Source organism: Leptodactylus fuscus, chromosome 7 (assembly GCF_031893055.1).
Source record: "Leptodactylus fuscus isolate aLepFus1 chromosome 7, aLepFus1.hap2, whole genome shotgun sequence".
In the NCBI taxonomy this organism is placed as follows: domain Eukaryota; kingdom Metazoa; phylum Chordata; class Amphibia; order Anura; family Leptodactylidae; genus Leptodactylus; species Leptodactylus fuscus.
The window spans coordinates 3,054,021-3,076,142 of record NC_134271.1 but is presented as its reverse complement, the minus strand read 5'-3'; the positions used below and the strand labels follow the sequence as shown (position 1 = coordinate 3,076,142).

The 22,122-nt window shown below is 53.4% G+C and overlaps 2 protein-coding genes and 1 pseudogene across 2 annotated transcripts; all 3 read left to right on the top strand.

The window, feature by feature from the left end:
* The first annotated feature begins 1,782 nt into the window (after positions 1–1,782).
* TMEM138 (transmembrane protein 138) lies at positions 1,783–7,224 on the top strand. Its single transcript, XM_075283344.1, has 5 exons — positions 1,783–1,866; positions 4,873–5,017; positions 5,557–5,728; positions 5,811–5,886; positions 6,790–7,224. The coding sequence occupies exons 2-5, from the start codon at positions 4,890–4,892 to the stop codon at positions 6,900–6,902; spliced, it is 489 nt and encodes a 162-aa protein (XP_075139445.1). The 5' UTR covers positions 1,783–1,866; positions 4,873–4,889; the 3' UTR covers positions 6,903–7,224.
* Positions 7,225–7,973: 749 nt separating this feature from the next.
* Positions 7,974–8,151, top strand: LOC142214724 (U2 spliceosomal RNA; annotated as a pseudogene).
* A 691-nt stretch (positions 8,152–8,842) lies between these two features.
* On the top strand, positions 8,843–15,833 carry INTS5 (integrator complex subunit 5). Its single transcript, XM_075280800.1, has 3 exons — positions 8,843–8,896; positions 12,284–12,370; positions 13,042–15,833. Exons 2-3 carry the CDS (start codon positions 12,309–12,311, stop codon positions 15,818–15,820), a joined length of 2,841 nt encoding a protein of 946 aa, XP_075136901.1. The 5' UTR covers positions 8,843–8,896; positions 12,284–12,308; the 3' UTR covers positions 15,821–15,833.
* The last annotated feature ends 6,289 nt before the right edge of the window (positions 15,834–22,122 follow it).

Below are 22,122 nucleotides of genomic sequence, written 5' to 3'. Positions count from 1 at the left end.
GCTCCCCACGGCCCCCTCTATCTCTTGCACAGACCGCTCCCCACGGCCCCCTCTATCTCTTGCACAGACCGCTCCCCACGGCCCCCTCTATCTCTTGCACAGACCGCTCCCCACGGCCCCCTCTATCTCTTGCACAGTCCGCTCCCCACGGCCCCCTCTATCTCTTGCACAGTCCGCTCCCCACGGCCCCCTCTATCTCTTGCACAGTCCGCTCCCCACGGCCCCCTCTATCTCTTGCACAGTCCGCTCCCCACGGCCCCCTCTATCTCTTGCACAGTCCGCTCCCCACGGCCCCCTCTATCTCTTGCACAGACCGCTCCCCACGGCCCCCTCTATCTCTTGCACAGTCCGCTCCCCACGGCCCCCTCTATCTCTTGCACAGTCCGCTCCCCACGGCCCCCTCTATCTCTTGCACAGTCCGCTCCCCATGGCACCCTCTATCTCTTGCACAGTCCGCTCTCCACGGCCCCCTCTATCTCTTGCACAGTCCGCTCCCCACGGCCCCCTCTATCTCTTGCACAGACTGATCCCCATGGCCCCCTCTATCTCTTGCACAGTCCGCTCCCCACGGCCCCCTCTATCTCTTGCACAGACTGATCCCCATGGCCCCCTCTATCTCTTGCACAGTCCGCTCCCCACGGCCCCCTCTATCTCTTGCACAGACCGCTCCCCATAGCCCCCTCTATCTCTTGCACAGACCGCTCCCCATAGCCCCCTCTATCTCTTGCACAGTCCGCTCCCCATAGCCCCCTCTATCTCTTGCACAGTCCGCTCCCCACGGCCCCCTCTATCTCTTGCACAGTCCGCTCCCCACGGCCCCCTCTATCTCTTGCACAGACCGCTCCCCACGGCCCCCTCTATCTCTTGCACAGTCCGCTCCCCACGGCCCCCTCTATCTCTTGCACAGTCCGCTCCCCATGGCCCCCTCTATCTCTTGCACAGACCGCTCCCCATGGCCCCCTCTATCTCTTGCACAGACCGCTCCCCATGGCCCCCTCTATCTCTTGCACAGACCGCTCCCCATGGCCCCCTCTATCTCTTCCACAGTCCGCTCCCCACGGCCCCCTCTATCTCTTGCACAGACCGCTCCCCATGGCCCCCTCTATCTCTTGCACAGACCGCTCCCCATGGCCCCCTCTATCTCTTCCACAGTCCGCTCCCCACGGCCCCCTCTATCTCTTGCACAGACCGCTCCCCACGGCCCCCTCTATCTCTTGCACAGTCCGCTCCCCACGGCCCCCTCTATCTCTTGCACAGACCGCTCCCCATGGCCCCCTCTATCTCTTGCACAGACCGCTCCCCATGGCCCCCTCTATCTCTTCCACAGTCCGCTCCCCACGGCCCCCTCTATCTCTTGCACAGACCGCTCCCCACGGCCCCCTCTATCTCTTGCACAGACCGCTCCCCATGGCCCCCTCTATCTCTTGCACAGTCCGCTCCCTATGGCCCCCTCTATCTCTTGCACAGACCGCTCCCCACGGCCCCCTCTATCTCTTGCACAGACCGCTCCCCATGGCCCCCTCTATCTCTTGCACAGACCGCTCCCCATGGCCCCCTCTATCTCTTCCACAGACATCCCTTCTCCCTCACACTCTGTCCCCCTATATCTCGGTCCCCCATCCTCCTCTTTCTGCTCAGGATCACGTGACTTGTACCTTGTCGGATTTACTTATTACTCTGCATTCAGTTGCCCTCATCAAACATGTCCGCCCGTCTTCCATGACGTCACACTCTGACCCTATTGGAGGAAGACTCATCACGTGGTTTTATTGCGCATCCTGTGCTAGACGGTAACGGTTGCCATGGCAGCGAGCACTCCAGGATCATGGCGGCGGTGCTATAGATAGACCAGGCCATCGGACTTGGGCAAGTATAATCCTCCTGTGTGTAGCCCTGAGCCCTGCACCGCCATAGTCCCGGCCCTCCTGAGATCCCAGAGCAGCATGCTGAGACTTGTAGTGCCGCACACCCAGCAAGGCGATGATTCCCTGCCTGCTCAGTCTCATGAGGGCACGGGTCTGGGGTCTCTGTATACAAAGGGCCGGGTCTGGGGTCTCTGTATATAAAGGGCACGGGTCTGGGGTCTCTGTATACAAAGGGCCGGGTCTGGGGTCTCTGTATATAAAGGGCCGGGTCTGGGGTCTCTGTATATAAAGGGCCAGGTCTGGGGTCTCTGTATATAAAGGGCCAGGTCTGGGGTCTCTGTGTATAAAGGGCCAGGTCTGGGGTCTCAGTATATAAAGGGCCGGGTCTGGGGTCTCAGTATATAAAGGGCACGGGTCTGGGGTCTCTGTATATAAAGGGCCAGGTCTGGGGTCTCAGTATATAAAGGACCGGGTCTGGGGTCTCTGTATATAAAGGGCCAGGTCTGGGGTCTGTGTATATAAAGGGCACGGGTCTGGGGTCTCTGTATATAAAGGGCCGGGTCTGGGGTCTCTGTATATAAAGGGCCAGGTCTGGGGTCTCTGTATATAAAGGGCCAGGTCTGGGGTCTCTGTGTATAAAGGGCCAGGTCTGGGGTCTCAGTATATAAAGGGCCGGGTCTGGGGTCTCAGTATATAAAGGGCACGGGTCTGGGGTCTCTGTATATAAAGGGCCAGGTCTGGGGTCTCAGTATATAAAGGACCGGGTCTGGGGTCTCTGTATATAAAGGGCCAGGTCTGGGGTCTCAGTATATAAAGGGCCAGGTCTGGGATCTCTGTATATAAAGGGCCGGGTCTGGGGTCTCTGTATATAAAGGGCCAGGTCTGGGGTCTCAGTATATAAAGGACCGGGTCTGGGGTCTCTGTATATAAAGGGCCAGGTCTGGGGTCTCAGTATATAAAGGGCCAGGTCTGGGGTCTCTGTATATAAAGGGCCAGGTCTGGGGTCTCTGTATATAAAGGGCCAGGTCTGGGGTCTCTGTATATAAAGGGCACGGGTCTGGGGTCTCTGTATATAAAGGGCCAGGTCTGGGGTCTCTGTATATAAAGGGCCGGGTCTGGGGTCTCAGTATATAAAGGACCGGGTCTGGGGTCTCTGTATATAAAGGACCGGGTCTGGGGTCTCTGTATATAAAGGGCCAGGTCTGGGGTCTCTGTATATAAAGGGCCGGGTCTGGGGTCTCTGTATATAAAGGGCCAGGTCTGGGGTCTCTGTATATAAAGGGCCAGGTCTGGGGTCTCTGTATATAAAGGGCACGGGTCTGGGGTCTGTGTATATAAAGGGCCAGGTCTGGGGTCTCTGTATATAAAGGGCCGGGTCTGGGGTCTCTGTATATAAAGGGCACGGGTCTGGGGTCTGTGTATATAAAGGGCCAGGTCTGGGGTCTCTGTATATAAAGGGCCAGGTCTGGGGTCTCTGTATATAAAGGGCCAGGTCTGGGGTCTCTGTATATAAAGGGCCAGGTCTGGGGTCTCTGTATATAAAGGGCCAGGTCTGGGGTCTGTGTATATAAAGGGCCAGGTCTGGGGTCTCTGTATATAAAGGGCCAGGTCTGGGGTCTGTGTATATAAAGGGCCTGGTCTGGGGTCTCTGTATATAAAGGGCCAGGTCTGGAGTCTCTGGATATAAAGGGCCAGGTCTGGGGTCTCTGTATATAAAGGGCCAGGTCTGGGGTCTCTGTATACAAAGGGCCGGGTCTGGGGTCTCTGTATATAAAGGGCACGGGTCTGGGGTCTCTGTATATAAAGGGCCGGGTCTGGGGTCTCTGTATATAAAGGGCACGGGTCTGGGGTCTCTGTATATAAAGGGCCAGGTCTGGGGTCTCAGTATATAAAGGGCCAGGTCTGGGGTCTCAGTATATAAAGGACCGGGTCTGGGGTCTCTGTATATAAAGGGCCGGGTCTGGGGTCTCTGTATATAAAGGGCCAGGTCTGGGGTCTCTGTATATAAAGGACCGGGTCTGGGGTCTCTGTATATAAAGGGCCAGGTCTGGGGTCTCTGTATATAAAGGGCCGGGTCTGGGGTCTCTGTATATAAAGGGCCAGGTCTGGGGTCTCTGTATATAAAGGGCCAGGTCTGGGGTCTCTGTGTATAAAGGGCCAGGTCTGGGGTCTGTGTATATAAAGGTCCAGGTCTGGGGTCTCTGTATATAAAGGGCCAGGTCTGGGGTCTGTGTATATAAAGGTCCAGGTCTGGGGTCTCTGTATATAAAGGGCCAGGTCTGGGGTCTGTGTATATAAAGGGCCAGGTCTGGGGTCTCTGTATATAAAGGGCCAGGTCTGGGGTCTGTGTATATAAAGGGCCAGGTCTGGGGTCTCTGTATATAAAGGGCCAGGTCTGGGGTCTTTGTATATAAAGGGCCAGGTCTGGGGTCTCTGTATATAAAGGGCCAGGTCTGGAGTCTCTGTATATAAAGGGCCAGGTCTGGGGTCTCTGTATATAAAGGGCCAGGTCTGGAGTCTCTGTATATAAAGGTCCAGGTCTGGAGTCTCTGTATATAAAGGGCCAGGTCTGGGGTCTCTGTATATAAAGGGCCAGGTCTGGGGTCTCTATAAATGAGGGCTCTGGTCTGGGGTCTGTTTAAATGAAGGGTCTGATCTGGTCTATCGGTCTTTTCATAAAGGGATGGGGTCTCTATAAATGAGGGCCAGGTCTGGGGTCTCTATAAATGAGGGTCTGGACTGGGGTCTCTTTATAGAGGGGTCTGCGTTTGTTCACCTCTCCTCATAGTGTGTTGCTGAACATGGCAGCTACACAACTACACAGACATAATCCCAATGTTGGTCAGAGCTTCTCGTGGGTCCTTGTTGTCACTCGGGTGCAGGTCAGGCTGTAATGTATGTAATGTATGTATGTAATGTATGTAAGTTCTGCCTGGAGTGCCCCTTTAATGCTTGTTCATCTATTATAGTCATTTATAGCTGACCTTGTGTTTCTTTCCATCTGCAGCTCAGTGTCAGGAGAAGATGCTGCAACCGGGGAATTACAGCCTGGTCCTTACTCTGCAGTTCCTGCTCCTGATATATGATTTGTTTGTGAACTCCTTTTCGGAGCTCCTGCGTTCTGCCCCTGTTATCCAGCTGGTGCTCTTCATGTAAGTGACTTGTCTTCTTCAGTTTGGTTGTTTGGACAACCCCTTCCTAATGATAGTCCGTCCCTGGTTTTGGAAATCACAGCATGTCACTTATATCTAACTCTGTCTGCAAAGTGCTGCAGGATGAGCCATGATGCGTTGCCACCTTGGTTTTTCCCGCAGTGCTCTTTTGCTGCAGGACGCCACATGGGGCTTTAGCCTCAAAGTGGTTTTCCAACCTAAAATCAATTTTTTGTACTGATGACCTTTCGACAGGATAGGCCCGACCATCATTATGAGATCTGCGAGGTCTCACTCCCATACCCTGCATGGGTGAGCTGTTACAGCAGCCTCTGCCGGAAGTTGCTGCATCGGACATGGCGCATGTGCAGGCTGTGCTTATTCTAGTAATAGGAGCAGCGCTGCAGCCCTGTCCACTGACCATCCTCTCTATAGGTCATCAGTATCAAAAATTAATTCAGGACTGGTAATCCCATGTAACCCTCATAGATATACGGATAGATGTCACCCGCACTTGTTCATGTCTCCTTCTGTTTCAGATTGCAGGATGTCGGCATCTTATTTGCAGCCATCGTCCTGTTCCTTATGCTCTTTAACACGTTTGTCTTCCAAGCCGGGCTTCTGAGCTTACTATGCCAGCGTTTCCAGGTCACGGTTCTGCTCTGTGCTTTGCATTTAACCCTGAGTGTGTCATTACACGTATGGCTGATGGTAAGTTCACCTCCATTACATTATATTTCTTTGTCCTCCTTATTCATGGTCTGTATCGTATTTTTAAAATTTTCTATCCTAGAATCTACGGTGGAAAACGGAGAATACCTTTGTGTGGTCGGATGGATTGCAGGCGTTGTTCGTTCTGCAGAGAGTCGGTGAGTGCTTTATCTTGTGACAACTAAATTCTGACATGTGCAGGATTTTTGTATCCTGTTTTGTATTCACTTTTTTTCTCCTGGTCTTCTTTACATTCGTTCTTGTGGCCATCTACTAATCCAGAGTATCTAAGTAGCATGTGTCTGGAATACTCCTTTAATTGTACAGTACACAGCGCCTTTGTTTATTGCAGAACTGATGGAGTCGGCTGAATTCAGAGCTTCACTTTCCAATACAGTTCTGCAGTCTCATCCTCTCCATCCGCCCATGCCGGCTATAGGCAGGTGTTGATGCTGCAGAATGTCCTCAAGGGAATGGCCTGTGCTTATATTGAGTTACCAAGGCCAGATTTCTTCCTTGTATTGATGGAAACACAATCCACTTTGCATTATATTTGTGTTTCCAGATGTGTCTGTATCTCCAGTTCTGGTCATGGGTCAGGTTATTTTTCTATTTCACTGACATCCCATCCATTGCTGTCATGATTCCTTTTGTCTGATTTAGCTTCTAAATACGTAGGACATTATCTTTAACATTAAAGGGTATTTAGGTAAAAATAAATGACTCACTATCCAATGGATATAGATTGAGCATCTGGTCTATACATATGGGGTTCAGCTTTCTCCAGCAGTTCCCATTGAAATGAATGGAACAGTGACATGTGATCACTGGAGAACCCCGACCAGTCAGCAGGTTACCCCGACCAGTCAGCAGGTTACCCCGACCAGTCTGCAGGTTACCCACTATGCCGTGGCTTACATTCACCCAGATGATAATGGTGGCATTAGGCTTTCTCATATCAGTGCGTAACAAGGCCGGTGCCCCCATCCTGGATCACTGGGCAGATTTGATTATATTTTGCTGATTTTTGTTTCTCATATTGCTGTTTTTTGTATTGACAGTGGCCGTGCTGTATTTCTACTTCTACAAGAGGACTGCGCTAATCCTGGGAGATTCTCGCTACTACCACGACTCGCTGTGGCTACGCAATGAGTTTGCCAGAGTACGGGGTTAAATGAACTAATAGTCATTCATGACCAAGCACAAGCACTACATGTTTTGGGGGTTATTTGGGGTAAGTCCATACACAACCCCCCTAAACCTCAGAGGAACAGACCAGGTGATCTTTGCATTGGACTGTCGGACAACAACATTTACTTTGTTCTTGCCTTACGGTGACGTCGTTCAGCCCCACACCCAGGTGGTATAAACTTGTCCAGTATTTTTGGAGATTTTCGTTTTCTAGATTATATTTTTAGAAATGTGACTTCTATTTTCAATAAGTGAAATGTGTGCACAAATGTAAAATATCCCTTTTCTAGTTTCTGCCATTTGTAATCCTGATGTTTCATAGTTTTGATATTTTAATAAAAAATACATTTCAGATGTTTTCGTGCACCAAAGTCTCTGTTAGGAATTGACACTGCAAACAGTGCACAGGATGAGTCTGACCGGAAGAACGTTCCTTGCATGCTTCATGTGTGTGGAGCGATGATGTGCATTTGTAGCCACCGCTTCACCCACTTCTATGGGGCTGCCGGAGGTCACTGATAGAGGTGAATGGCTCTGTGGCCACACATGCACACCATGAAGCATGCAAGAGAGCTCGTGATCATTGGTGGTCCCAGCGATCAGACCATCAGAAATGTGTATAGGGGACAAGTGGCCTTTTTAAGCAGTATACGTAGAAATATTCATTGTCGCACGCTGTGTCAGTCTCGTTTTTATTCTACTTTCTCACAAGACTGATCTGAAGATGGCATCAGTAAGTGCTAAGACCCCCACTGGTCTGCAGAATGCAGCAACCACTGCATTCACCCAGCACCTTGTTCTATTGGCATGTAGACATAGCGAGCGAGTAGCGCAGTACATGCACAAGGAGCACACACATCACATTTCAGTCATGGTTTCTGCTCCATACATCTTCTATTGGCTGCTCTGCTTACAGTTCCCAATGGCTGCAACATTTATTGAACACCCTGATTCCATTGGTGCTCATTACAGGGTGTGCATTACATATAGAGCAGTGTGTCTATGAGGGGCTGCTATCCAAGCAGCTGGCAATGGCTCAAATCATTTTCACTTCACCACTTCTGAGCATTTCGGATAAGTTCATGTTAATATCAGTTTAATATCGGAAGCGATTACTATCCGGAGACCTTATTACTTGTATTTTTAGAGCATGGAGATGTAATAAGAGCTTGCTCTGCCTATTTCACACATTGACCTGGTATTGCTGGACCATTACTACCAGTGTACCACTTCCAAATCTAACCAAGCACCCTTGAAGCGTAAAGGCACCAGGTAGGGAGGCTGCTTGATCCATCTACTCCTCTACAATGGTGGATCCTACGCTTGGTCTTATCCAAATGGCCAAGAAGCGGTTACAGGAAAATGCTTTGAGCTCTTCTAAGAGCGAGCGCAGGCAGCACCCGGCAAAGGCCGAAACGTCCAGGAGACTCCTGCATGAAGGGGTGGCGTCCTGAAACAACGGGCAAATCTGCTGGGCCTGGCAGGAATATTCCCGTTATCGGCTGGACTCCTGGTCATATTATATGTATCATGGGTATGTACCTGTCATATCTACTATGTATCTCCATGTAACAGTTTGGAGCAACAGAACCGCCCTCGGTGCTCATTTGCATATTGTGAAATTAATAAATATCTCAATGCAGATTTGCATTGGGGGAAATGGTGTTACATTCAGGTGAAGCAGAACTATCTGAGCTGTGGTGTAATATGCTTAACCCCAGTGACACTCCCTTTAAGAAGACTGTCGCCATGGACACGGCAGCTACACCCTGGCTAGTTTTGTACATGGCTCCTGTCCCTGTAGGCGCCATGATGCACAGAGGCCACAATCTCAGGGATTTCTCTGACTCCCTCACTAGGCAGGAGGAAGCGGATACCTGCCCTTAACCAAGATGGCCGCCCGCCGGAAGTACGTCATCAGACTGACCGGAACTTTGGATTCGAGCGAGAATCCTGTACGATAGAGAGTGAGAGCAGGTAAGTGTGAGGGGGCGGGATGTGCGGCCATGCTGGTACTTGTGGTTCTCTAGCTGAGCCTGCACATAAGTATCTGCTGTGTAACCCGGGCCAGATGTCAGGTGCTGCAGGATACATATATACAGGCCGGGGCAGCTGCAGGATACATATATACAGCTCGGGGCAGCTGCAGGATACATATATACAGCCCGGGGCAGCTGCAGGATACATATATACAGCTGGGGCAGCTGCAGGATACATATATACAGCCCGGGGCAGCTGCAGGATACATATATACAGCTGGGGCAGCTGCAGGATACATATATACAGCCCGGGGCAGCTGCAGGATACATATATACAGCTCGGGGCAGCTGCAGGATACATATATACAGCTCGGGGCAGCTGCAGGATACATATATACAGCCCGGGGCAGCTGCAGGATACATATATACAGCTCGGGGCAGCTGCAGGATACATATATACAGCTCGGGGCAGCTGCAGGATACATATATACAGCTCGGGGCAGCTGCAGGATACATATATACAGCCCGGGGCAGCTGCAGGATACATATATACAGCTCGGGCAGCTGCAGGATACATATATACAGCTCGGGCAGCTGCAGGATACATATATACAGCTGGGGGCAGCTGCAGGATACATATATACAGCTCGGGGCAGCTGCAGGATACATATATACAGCTCGGGGCAGCTGCAGGATACATATATACAGCTCGGGGCAGCTGCAGGATACATATATACAGCCCGGGGCAGCTGCAGGATACATATATACAGCTCGGGGCAGCTGCAGGATACATATATACAGCTCGGGGCAGCTGCAGGATACATATATACAGCTCGGGGCAGCTGCAGGATACATATATACAGCTCGGGGCAGCTGCAGGATACATATATACAGCCCGGGGCAGCTGCAGGATACATATATACAGCTCGGGGCAGCTGCAGGATACATATATACAGCCCGGGGCAGCTGCAGGATACATATATACAGCTCGGGGCAGCTGCAGGATACATATATACAGCTCGGGGCAGCTGCAGGATACATATATACAGCTCGGGCAGCTGCAGGATACATATATACAGCTCGGGGCAGCTGCAGGATACATATATACAGCTGGGGGCAGCTGCAGGATACATATATACAGCTCGGGGCAGCTGCAGGATACATATATACAGCTCGGGGCAGCTGCAGGATACATATATACAGCTCGGGGCAGCTGCAGGATACATATATACAGCTCGGGGCAGCTGCAGGATACATATATACAGCTCGGGGCAGCTGCAGGATACATATATACAGCCCGGGGCAGCTGCAGGATACATATATACAGCTCGGGGCAGCTGCAGGATACATATATACAGCCCGGGGCAGCTGCAGGATACATATATACAGCTCGGGGCAGCTGCAGGATACATATATACAGCTCGGGGCAGCTGCAGGATACATATATACAGCTCGGGCAGCTGCAGGATACATATATACAGCTCGGGGCAGCTGCAGGATACATATATACAGCTGGGGGCAGCTGCAGGATACATATATACAGCTCGGGGCAGCTGCAGGATACATATATACAGCTCGGGGCAGCTGCAGGATACATATATACAGCTCGGGGCAGCTGCAGGATACATATATACAGCCCGGGGCAGCTGCAGGATACATATATACAGCTCGGGGCAGCTGCAGGATACATATATACAGCCCGGGGCAGCTGCAGGATACATATATACAGCTCGGGCAGCTGCAGGATACATATATACAGCCGGGGGCAGCTGCAGGATACATATATACAGCTCGGGGCAGCTGCAGGATACATATATACAGCCCGGGGCAGCTGCAGGATACATATATACAGCTCGGGGCAGCTGCAGGATACATATATACAGCTCGGGGCAGCTGCAGGATACATATATACAGCTCGGGGCAGCTGCAGGATACATATATACAGCCCGGGGCAGCTGCAGGATACATATATACAGCCGGGGGCAGCTGCAGGATACATATATACAGCCCGGGGCAGCTGCAGGATACATATATACAGCTCGGGGCAGCTGCAGGATACATATATACAGCTCGGGCAGCTGCAGGATACATATATACAGCTCGGGCAGCTGCAGGATACATATATACAGCTCGGGGCAGCTGCAGGATACATATATACAGCTGGGGCAGCTGCAGGATACATATATACAGCTCGGGGCAGCTGCAGGATACATATATACAGCCCGGGGCAGCTGCAGGATACATATATACAGCTCGGGCAGCTGCAGGATACATATATACAGCCGGGGGCAGCTGCAGGATACATATATACAGCTCGGGGCAGCTGCAGGATACATATATACAGCTCGGGGCAGCTGCAGGATACATATATACAGCCCGGGGCAGCTGCAGGATACATATATACAGCTCGGGGCAGCTGCAGGATACATATATACAGCTCGGGGCAGCTGCAGGATACATATATACAGCTCGGGGCAGCTGCAGGATACATATATACAGCTCGGGGCAGCTGCAGGATACATATATACAGCTCGGGGCAGCTGCAGGATACATATATACAGCCCGGGGCAGCTGCAGGATACATATATACAGCCGGGGGCAGCTGCAGGATACATATATACAGCCCGGGGCAGCTGCAGGATACATATATACAGCTCGGGGCAGCTGCAGGATACATATATACAGCTCGGGCAGCTGCAGGATACATATATACAGCTCGGGGCAGCTGCAGGATACATATATACAGCTGGGGCAGCTGCAGGATACATATATACAGCCCGGGGCAGCTGCAGGATACATATATACAGCTGGGGGCAGCTGCAGGATACATATATACAGCTCAGGGCAGCTGCAGGATACATATATACAGCTCAGGGCAGCTGCAGGATACGTATATACAGCTGGGGCTGCTGCAGGATACATATATACAGCTCGGGCAGCTGCAGGATACATATATACAGCCCGGGGCAGCAGCTAGTGATATATAATAGGGGGTGGCTCAGCCCTGAGGCTACAAAATCCCTTTAAGCAGTCAGAATAGTGCAGGATACGGCGTCAAATGGGATTCGTAAAAATAATTCCGTTTAAGGGCAAACAAGTTGTCATTGTAACTAGAAGAATGTCGGAGGATTCAGTCTGGTGCAGGCTTAAAATCTGCACCTGAATTAGATTTGGTGTAAGTTTCTGCCTCGGAAATCTAAATGAAGAATCTGCCGAATATCGGTCCTGTGTGACCATGATGTAATACAGAGACCCTGCTGGGAACACTGATGGGATTACTGATCACCCGAGAGGACCTGCTAAGTGATGTCTACACGAGAGACGCCAAATACAAGATCATGGACGCCACTCATCTATTTCATTCCTGTTTCTTCTGTTTCCTCAGGTGATGGTTCCTCAGGACGCAGCTTATGTCTAAGATCGGTGTCCTTATGATTTCTTCACAGCCCCAGGGGGTCACCCCCCAGCTCAGGTAATCCGGTCTGCCCCCCTGTATAGTACAATTAAACCACGGCCATGCTGCACATTTCCAGATAAATCATAGAGATGGCCGGGCATTCATTCTGTATGAAGAGTAATTGTGTCCCCCCCGCACCCCTCCAGTCTGGGGTGACGTTCGCTCAGCTGCCAGGCTCTTCCATATCTCATATCTGCTCTGTAGGTTCCTGGGACTGATTGCAAATGGGATCTGCAGTTTCTGAGTCCACTTTGGACATGCAAGGGTCACTCTGGACCAGGGCTTTCAAGGGTTAAAGAGCCGGGCTAGGTTGTAGTTAGACAGCGGGGCACTCACTTATGTAGAACAGGACACCGTGCAGGGCTTATTCTGCAGAGCCCTAATAACACCGTAGAATAGACCTCAGTGACTGAAGTATGAAGACATATTGGAGGTCACTGAAGGAACCCCCTGTAGTTAATGCAGGTGCCATCCTATGGCCGTCAACATGAAGATGTGCCGAGTGCTCCTCAATCGCTTCCATGTTAGTTGTAGTAAGTGCTCGCAGGTAGGTGGAGGAGCCTCATCCATCAGACACTTCTGGCACGTTCTCTGCATATTCCTATTGCTATCGGGATATTAGTGTGCGCCGCTTCTTCTGTTTTATTACCACAGTCAGTTTCTAACTCTTTTTTTTTTCTATACAGTCCACAGGAGCTCTCCCTGCAGATCAAGTCATTTCTAAGTGGCTCAGACCCTCAGCACGGCCAAAAGCTAAGCCCACGTGACCACGCCAGATGTTCCCTGCTGCTGTTACGCTGCCTCCCTCCTGCGCGCCATGCTGTCCTGGAACATCTGCGCTCGGTTTTTCATGACAGCGTCTCATCGTTCTTAAATGAAAGGGACTCTCAAGATTGTCTTCCGCAGTCGTCATCGTCTCAGCGCAGAGCTCCGCCGCCACCTTCTACCCCGGGCCTGGACGAAGTGACGCAGGAAGTACAGAAAGTGTTAGAGGAGTTCATAAAGCTGAATCCCCGGGCGTGGGCACCGCTCATCTCTGCCTGGTCTATTGAGCTTATGGGGCAGTTAAGCAGCAAACATGCAAATAGGCAGGGCATGCCGCATTCTACAAGTCTGAACGAGCTCTTACAACTATGGATGTCGTGTGGAGCGACGCGTGTGCTTATGGACATCTACACCCTTTGTCTGTCTACCATGATTGACAGCTGCCCAGACGCCTGTGTAGATGCCTTGTTAGACACCTCTGTACAACATTCCCCTCACTTTGACTGGGTGGTCGCTCACATCGGAAACTCCTTTCCAAGCACCATCATTAGCAGAGTCTTGTCATGTGGCCTCAAGGATTTCTGTGCACACAGCTCAGCTTCTGAAACCCCTGAGAAACGAGTGCCAAAGTTGGGGTCAGTGGTTGGCATTTTGGGCCATTTGAGCTCCCGCCATGGAAATAGCATTCGCCAGGAGATTCTCCGGATGTTTCATGAAAGTTTACGTCCTGGGAACAAGCAGCAGAGGGCCACATTACCGTATCTCTTACAACTTGCAGCTCTCTCGCCTTCCTTGTTGGGGACTGTGTGCCAAGACCTGGTGGACTCTCTGAAGCCCTCCACATTGGCCCAGCTCCAGCAGCACTGTTCTACACTCCCACGAGAGGAACTGGACAATATGCTTAATTTATGTATCCACCTGGCGTGTCAGACATCTACCGGCGCCCCACGCCTGCTGCGTTTTCTTCTCGATACAGCAATGCCGGCCTCCGTTATAACCACTCCAGGGCTTGCAGTGCATGATTCTGTTAGAGAGGCGTGTGATCGGATCGTTAGGCTTCTGCTACTTAGTCTTCAGAAACAAGTCTATGGAAGGACAGGAGGGAGAGCATCCTCCGACACTCTGCAAAAAGCGGTGCCTTTCTTAGATGCAATGAGGGGGCATTTACCAGAACTGTGTGCTGAAATGCTTCGCTTGGAGAGGAAACGTCACCTGTGGCTTCACCAGCTCCTGGGCCTACTCTGCATATATAGCAGCCCTCCGTGTGCCCCGGAAGCACTCTGCCTTCTACTCACCCTGGCCCACAGTTCGGAGGAGTTGGGCCTGGCAGTGCAGCTTCATGCTGTGCTGTCCTCCTCTATACAAGGTTTAACCCAAGCAGCAGTAGCCCGTTGTGTGGCTCAGGTTCATGCCGGAGCCCTGACCGATAAGAGAGCACTTCAGCTGTTGCAGAATCTGGCACTGGTGGTTCAGAGTGAAGAAAGTGGCATGGGTAGGGAGGTCGGGGTGGCGCTATCGGAGCATTTATCTGATTTTGGCCAGCTTCTGTTGCACAGCAGTCCTGGAGTATGTGAAGCTGCCTGCCTGCTCCTGTGCTGCTGCCCTTTGCCTTCATCGCTTCCTCCTGCTCAGCTTCATCTTCTTATTCGCTCCTCTTCGCACCTCCTCTTCCATTCCATGCATATACGCAGCAGTAGTGGAATAAGCAGCGCGTCTCGGCTGCTCTTAAGGCTCTGCAAAGTATCTCATGCTGGTAAGAAAGCCGTGTTACACCAGCTGGTAGAAGGGGCTCTGCATCAGGGAAACGCAGGACTCTTTGGAGGGGAGAGCTGGAAACAAGTACCTCAGATGCTTGAGGGGGCATCGGCGTCTCTTCTGGAGAATAACAGCCATCTCGGCTCCACCATTGACTTCTCAGGAAGTGTATGGTCTGTCTTTCATGCAGGAGTCATCGGTGCGGGGTTAAAACCAGAAGAGAAAAACCGACAAAGCGGTCAGGTGGAATGTACGGAGAATACTCAGAGCTTGCTCTCTCTTTTATGCTCCTGCTGTGCCAAGAATGGAGAAGACGACAGCCAGCTCATGACACTGGATCCCGAGGCCGCTAAGACGTTGGCCGTAACAATAACTGAATGTGCTTGCCCTGATGTGACAAACAGCGAGTTGTCTTGGCCCCCTGAAGATCACGCCAGGACCACGGTGCAGAGAGACTTGCTGATTTACACTTGCTTCCGGAAGAATCCCTTACTTTTCCAGCTCCTCCATCTTGTTGCCCAGGGTCGCCCTGCCCTTTGCTATTGCTCAGTTCTCCTTAGAGGACTCTTAGCGACACTGTTGGCCCATTGGGAGGCCTCACGCGAGTCCACCTCCACCCTCTCGCCTTGGCACCTCATGGCCTCCTGCCAGTTGGTGTCTTGTATGGGTGAGGGGCAGTTGCTTCCTCCAGCACTTGCAAACATGCACGAGATGTTCTCCCTCCTTGCACCTTACGAGGTCCGTCTGCTCCTCCTCAGTGTCTGGGACTTTGTACGAGAAAATGGGCCGTTCCCCCAAAGGTTTGTTTTTCAGGCAGGAAGAGGAATATTCAGCAGAGACTTTACCCGAGAAGGAGATCCTGCCAAATACATGGTCATCGTCCACAGCGTATTACACCGCAATGTTGACCGCCTCGGGCTGTTGTCGGGCCGCTTCCAGTTGTGACAGCGGACTCTTGTTTGTGTTGTTGTTGCTACTTTGAATAAATTCCTATTTCTGTAATGTTTTTAGTAGGTTTCTTGTGATAATGTAACGTCAAGGAACAAGACAGATGTGATTTATGGCTTCCCCTAAGGGTAGAGCTACACTCTGATAGGTTGGGGGCTGACTGGCAGCCTCTGCGTGGATCAGATACTCGGGGGACCCCTGTAATATACACTGCACAGAGCCGGAAGCAGATAGCGCCATTCACCGTATAGTGGCGGCTGCTGGTACTGCAGCTCAATGCATTGGCTTCAGTGTCGTCTGAGCGTACAGGCGTCTGGACAATATATAAGGCACGGAGTGAACGGCGTCAGCTCCTTGTAGTGTATCCTGGAAGTGACCCCAATAACTGAGGAGCAATGCAAACAGACGAGTGCAATAGTCAGAGCACAAAGGATCGATATCATGCGGTTACAGATCAGAGGGATCTTGTGGACACTATATCATATATCGTTTTATTGGCCACGATCTCCCTGATCCATAAAAGCTCCGGAAGAATCTGATCATCGATCCTTAAGTATCTGCTCTCCTTATTTATCCCAATGTTTCTAGATCACAAGTAACACAGGCCCGGGACGTGATGTATAATAGCGCTCACCCGAAATCTACAAGAGTTGTCAGCCGTCACCCCCGAACTCTCTCATATACATTAGATAGCAGGGGCAACACGGTGGCTCAGTGGTTAGCACTGCAGCCTTGCAGCGCTGGAGTCCTGGGTTCGAATCCTGCCAGGATCAACCTCTGCAAGGAGTTTGTATGTTCTCCCCGTGTTTGTGTGGATTTCCTCCCATTCTACAAAGACAGACTGATAGGAAAAAAATATACATTGTGATCCCTATAGGGGGCTCACAATCTACAAAAAATATATATATATAGATTAGATAGTTGTCACCCCCAGCCAGCACTGTCTATAAGGGGGCGCTCTGCTGGTATTGTCTATAAGGAGGCGCTCTGCCGGCACTGTCTATAAGGGGGCGCTCTGCTGGCACTGTCTATAAGGGGGCGCTCTGCCGGCACTGTCTATAAGGGGGCGCACTGGGGGCGCTCTGCTGGCGCTGTCTATAAGGGGGCGCTCTGCTGGCACTGTATAAGGGGGCGCTCTGCTGGCGCTGTCTATAAGGAGGCGCTCTGCTGGCGCTGTCTATAAGGGGGCGCTCTGCTGGCACTGTCTATAAGGGGGCGCTCTGCTGGCGCTGTCTATAAGGGGGCGCTCTGCTGGTGCTGTCTATAAGGGGGCGCTCTGCTGGCACTGTCTATAAGGGGGCGCTCTGCTGGCATTGTCTATAAGGGGGCGCTCTGCTGGACTGTCTATAAAGGGGGCGCTCTGCTGACACTGTCTATAAGGGGGCGCTCTGCAGGCACTGTCTATAAGGGGGCGCTCTGCAGGCACTGTCTATAAGGGGGCGCTCTGCTGGCACTGTATAAAGGGGCACTCTGCTGGGGCTGTCTATAAGGGGGCGCTCTGCTGGCACTGTCTATAAAGGGGGCGCTCTGCTGACACTGTCTATAAGGGGGCGCTCTGCAGGCACTGTCTATAAGGGGGCGCTCTTCTGGCACTGTCTATAAGGGGGCGCTCTGCAGGCACTGTCTATAAGGGGGCGCTCTGCTGGCACTGTCTATAAGGGGGCGCTCTGCTGGTATTGTCTATAAGGAGGCGCTCTGCCGGCACTGTCTATAAGGGGGCGCTCTGCTGGCACTGTCTATAAGGGGGCGCTCTGCCGGCACTGTCTATAAGGGGGCGCACTGGGGGCGCTCTGCTGGCGCTGTCTATAAGGGGGCGCTCTGCTGGCACTGTATAAGGGGGCGCTCTGCTGGCATTGTCTATAAGGGGGCGCTCTGCTGGCATTGTCTATAAGGGGGCGCTCTGCTGGCGCTGTCTATAAGGGGGCGCTCTGCTGGCGCTGTCTATAAGGGGGCGCTCTGCTGGCACTGTCTATAAGGGGGCGCTCTGCTGGCGCTGTCTATAAGGGGGCGCTCTGCTGGTGCTGTCTATAAGGGGGCGCTCTGCTGGCACTGTCTATAAGGGGGCGCTCTGCTGGCATTGTCTATAAGGGGGCGCTCTGCTGGACTGTCTATAAAGGGGGCGCTCTGCTGGCACTGTCTATAAGGGGGCGCTCTGCAGGCACTGTCTATAAGGGGGCGCTCTGCAGGCACTGTCTATAAGGGGGCGCTCTGCTGGCACTGTATAAAGGGGCACTCTGCTGGGGCTGTCTATAAGGGGGCGCTCTGCTGGCACTGTCTATAAAGGGGGCGCTCTGCTGACACTGTCTATAAGGGGGCGCTCTGCAGGCACTGTCTATAAGGGGGCGCTCTTCTGGCACTGTCTATAAGGGGGCGCTCTGCAGGCACTGTCTATAAGGGGGCGCTCTTCTGGCACTGTCTATAAGGGGGCGCTCTGCTGGCACTGTCTATAAGGGGGCGCTCTGCTGGTACTGTCTATAAAGGGGGCGCTCTGCTGGCACTGTCTATAAGGGGGCGCTCTGCTGGCGCTGTCTATAAGGGGGCGCTCTGCTGGCGCTGTCTATAAGGGGGCGCTCTTCTGGCGCTGTCTATAAGGGGGCGCTCTTCTGGCGCTGTCTATAAGGGGGCGCTCTGCTGGCGCTGTCTATAAGGGGGCGCTCTGCTGGCACTGTATAAGGGGGCGCTCTGCTGGCACTGTCTATAAGGGGGCGCTCTGCTGGCATTGTCTATAAGGGGGCGCTCTGCTGGCGCTGTCTATAAGGGGGCGCTCTGCTGGTGCTGTCTATAAGGAGGCGCTCTGCTGGCACTGTCTATAAGGGGGCGCTCTGCTGGCATTGTCTATAAGGGGGCGCTCTGCTGGCGCTCTCTATAAGGGGGCGCTCTGCTGGACTGTCTATAAAGGGGGCGCTCTGCTGGCACTGTCTATAAGGGGGCGCTCTGCAGACACTGTCTATAAGGGGGCGCTCTGCTGGCACTGTATAAAGGGGCACTCTGCTGGGGCTGTCTATAAGGGGGCGCTCTGCTGGCACTGTCTATAAGGGGGTGCTCTTCTGGCACTGTCTATAAGGGGGCGCTCTGCTGGCACTGTCTATAAGGGGGCGCTCTGCTGGCACTGTCTATAAGGGGGCGCTCTGCTGGCACTGTCTATAAGGGGGCGCTCTTCTGGCACTGTCTATAAGGGGGCGCTCTTCTGGCACTGTCTATAAGGGGGCGCTCTGCTGGCACTGTATAAGGGGGCGCTCTGCTGGTACTGTCTATAAAGGGGGCGCTCTGCTGGCACTGTCTATAAGGGGGCGCTCTGCTGGTACTGTCTATAAGGGGGCGCTCTGCTGGCACTGTCTATAAGGGGGCGCTCTGCAGGCACTGTCTATAAGGGGGCGCTCTGCTGGTACTGTCTATAAGGAGGCGCTCTGCTGGCACTGTCTATAAGGGGGCGCTCTGCTGGCATTGTCTATAAGGGGGCGCTCTGCTGGCGCTCTATAAAGGGGCGCTCTGCTGGACTGTCTATAAAGGGGGCGCTCTGCTGGCACTGTCTATAAGGGGGCGCTCTGCAGACACTGTCTATAAGGGGGCGCTCTGCTGGCACTGTATAAAGGGGCACTCTGCTGGGGCTGTCTATAAGGGGGCGCTCTGCTGGCACTGTCTATAAGGGGGCGCTCTTCTGGCACTGTCTATAAGGGGGCGCTCTGCTGGCACTGTCTATAAGGGGGCGCTCTGCTGGCACTGTCTATAAGGGGGCGCTCTTCTGGCACTGTCTATAAGGGGGCGCTCTGCTGGCACTGTATAAGGGGGCGCTCTGCTGGTACTGTCTATAAAGGGGGCGCTCTGCTGGCACTGTCTATAAGGGGGCGCTCTGCTGGCACTGTCTATAAGGGGGCGCTCTGCAGGCACTGTCTATAAGGGGGCGCTCTGCTGGCACTGTCTATAAGGGGGCGCTCTGCTGGCACTGTCTATAAGGGGGCGCTCTGCTGGCACTGTCTATAAGGGGGCGCTCTGCTGGCACTGTCTATAAGGGGGCGCTCTGCAGGCACTGTCTATAAGGGGGCGCTCTGCTGGCACTGTCTATAAGGGGCGCTCTGCTGGTACTGTCTATAAAGGGGGCGCTCTGCTGGCACTATCTATAAGGGGGCGCTCTGCAGGCACTGTCTATAAGGGGGCGCTCTGCTGGCACTGTCTATAAGGGGGCGCTCTGCTGGCACTGTCTATAAGGGGGCGCTCTGCTGGCACTGTCTATAAGGGGGCGCTCTGCTGGCACTGTCTATAAGGGGGCGCTCTGCTGGTACTGTCTATAAAGGGGGTGCTCTGCCGGCGCTGTCTATAAGGGGGCGCTCTGCCGGCGCTGTCTATAAGGGGGCGCTCTGCCGGCGCTGTCTATAAAGGGGGCGCTCTGCTGGCACTGTCTATAAGGGGGCGCTCTGCTGGCACTGTCTATAAGGGGGCGCTCTGCTGGCACTGTCTATAAAGGGGGCGCTCTGCTGGCACTGTCTATAAGGGGGCGCTCTGCTGGCACTGTCTATAAGGGGGCGCTCTGCTGGCACTGTCTATAAGGGGGCGCTCTGCTGGTACTGTCTATAAAGGGGGCGCTCTGCTGGCACTGTCTATAAGGGGGCGCTCTGCTGGCACTGTCTATAAGGGGGCGCTCTGCTGGCGCTGTCTATAAGGGGGCGCTCTGCTGGCACTGTCTAAGGGGGCGCTCTGCTGGTACTGTCTATAAAGGGGGCGCTCTGCTGGCACTGTCTATAAGGGGGTGCTCTGCTGGCGCTGTCTATAAGGGGGCGCTCTGCTGGCACTGTATAAGGGGGCGCTCTGCTGGCGCTGTCTATAAGGGGGCGCTCTGCTGGCGCTGTCTATAAGGGGGCGCTCTGCTGGCGCTGTCTATAAGGGGGCGCTCTGCTGGCACTGTCTATAAGGGGGCGCTCTGCTGCTGCTACTGTCTATAAGGGGGCGCTCTGCCGGCACTGTCTATAAGGGGGCGCACTGGGGGCGCTCTGCTGGCGCTGTCTATAAGGGGGCGCTCTGCTGGCACTGTATAAGGGGGCGCTCTGCTGGCGCTGTCTATAAGGGGGCGCTCTGCTGGTGCTGTCTATAAGGGGGCGCTCTGCTGGCACTGTCTATAAAGGGGGCGCTCTGCTGACACTGTCTATAAGGGGGCGCTCTGCAGGCACTGTCTATAAGGTGGCGCTCTGCAGGCACTGTCTATAAGGGGGCGCTCTGCTGGCACTGTCTATAAGGGGGCGCTCTGCAGGCACTGTCTATAAGGGGGCGCTCTGCTGGCACTGTCTATAAGGGGGCGCTCTGCTGGCACTGTCTATAAGGGGGCGCTCTGCTGGCACTGTCTATAAGGGGGCGCTCTGCAGGCACTGTCTATAAGGGGGCGCTCTGCTGGCACTGTCTATAAGGGGGCGCTCTGCTGGTACTGTCTATAAAGGGGGCGCTCTGCTGGCACTGTCTATAAGGGGGCGCTCTGCTGGCACTGTCTATAAGGGGGCGCTCTGCTGGCGCTGTCTATAAGGGGGCGCTCTGCTGGCGCTGTCTATAAGGGGGCGCTCTTCTGGCGCTGTCTATAAGGGGGCGCTCTTCTGGCGCTGTCTATAAGGGGGCGCTCTGCTGGCGCTGTCTATAAGGGGGCGCTCTGCTGGCACTGTATAAGGGGGCGCTCTGCTGGCATTGTCTATAAGGGGGCGCTCTGCTGGTGCTGTCTATAAGGGGGCGCTCTGCTGGCACTGTCTATAAGGGGGCGCTCTGCTGGCGCTGTCTATAAGGGGGCGCTCTGCTGGCGCTGTCTATAAGAGGGCGCTCTGCTGGCATTGTCTATAAGGGGGCGCTCTGCTGGCGCTCTCTATAAGGGGGCGCTCTGCTGGACTGTCTATAAAGGGGGCGCTCTGCAGGCACTGTCTATAAGGGGGCGCTCTGCTGGCACTGTCTATAAGGGGGCGCTCTGCTGGCACTGTCTATAAGGGGGCGCTCTGCTGGCACTGTCTATAAGGGGGCGCTCTGCTGGCACTGTCTATAAGGGGGCGCTCTGCTGCTGCTACTGTCTATAAGGGGGCGCTCTGCCGGCACTGTCTATAAGGGGGCGCACTGGGGGCGCTCTGCTGGCGCTGTCTATAAGGGGGCGCTCTGCTGGCACTGTATAAGGGGGCGCTCTGCTGGCGCTGTCTATAAGGGGGCGCTCTGCTGGCGCTGTCTATAAGGGGGCGCTCTGCTGGTACTGTCTATAAAGGGGGCGCTCTGCTGGCACTGTCTATAAGGGGGCGCTCTGCTGGCACTGTCTATAAGGGGGCGCTCTGCTGGCACTGTCT

What these genes read in the sequence shown, in the direction of transcription:
- INTS5 (XM_075280800.1), top strand. Translation starts at nt 12,309, where the DNA reads ATGTCTAAGATCGGTGTCCTTATGATTTCTTCACAGCCCCAGGGGGTC. An exon ending in GGGGTCACCCCCCAGCTCAG is followed by an intron (nt 12,371 to 13,041) that starts GTAATCCGGTCT and finishes TTTTCTATACAG; the next exon opens with TCCACAGGAGCTCTCCCTGC.
- TMEM138 (XM_075283344.1), top strand. Translation starts at nt 4,890, where the DNA reads ATGCTGCAACCGGGGAATTACAGCCTGGTCCTTACTCTGCAGTTCCTG. An exon ending in CATTACACGTATGGCTGATG is followed by an intron (nt 5,729 to 5,810) that starts GTAAGTTCACCT and finishes TTTCTATCCTAG; the next exon opens with AATCTACGGTGGAAAACGGA. An exon ending in GTTCGTTCTGCAGAGAGTCG is followed by an intron (nt 5,887 to 6,789) that starts GTGAGTGCTTTA and finishes TTGTATTGACAG; the next exon opens with TGGCCGTGCTGTATTTCTAC.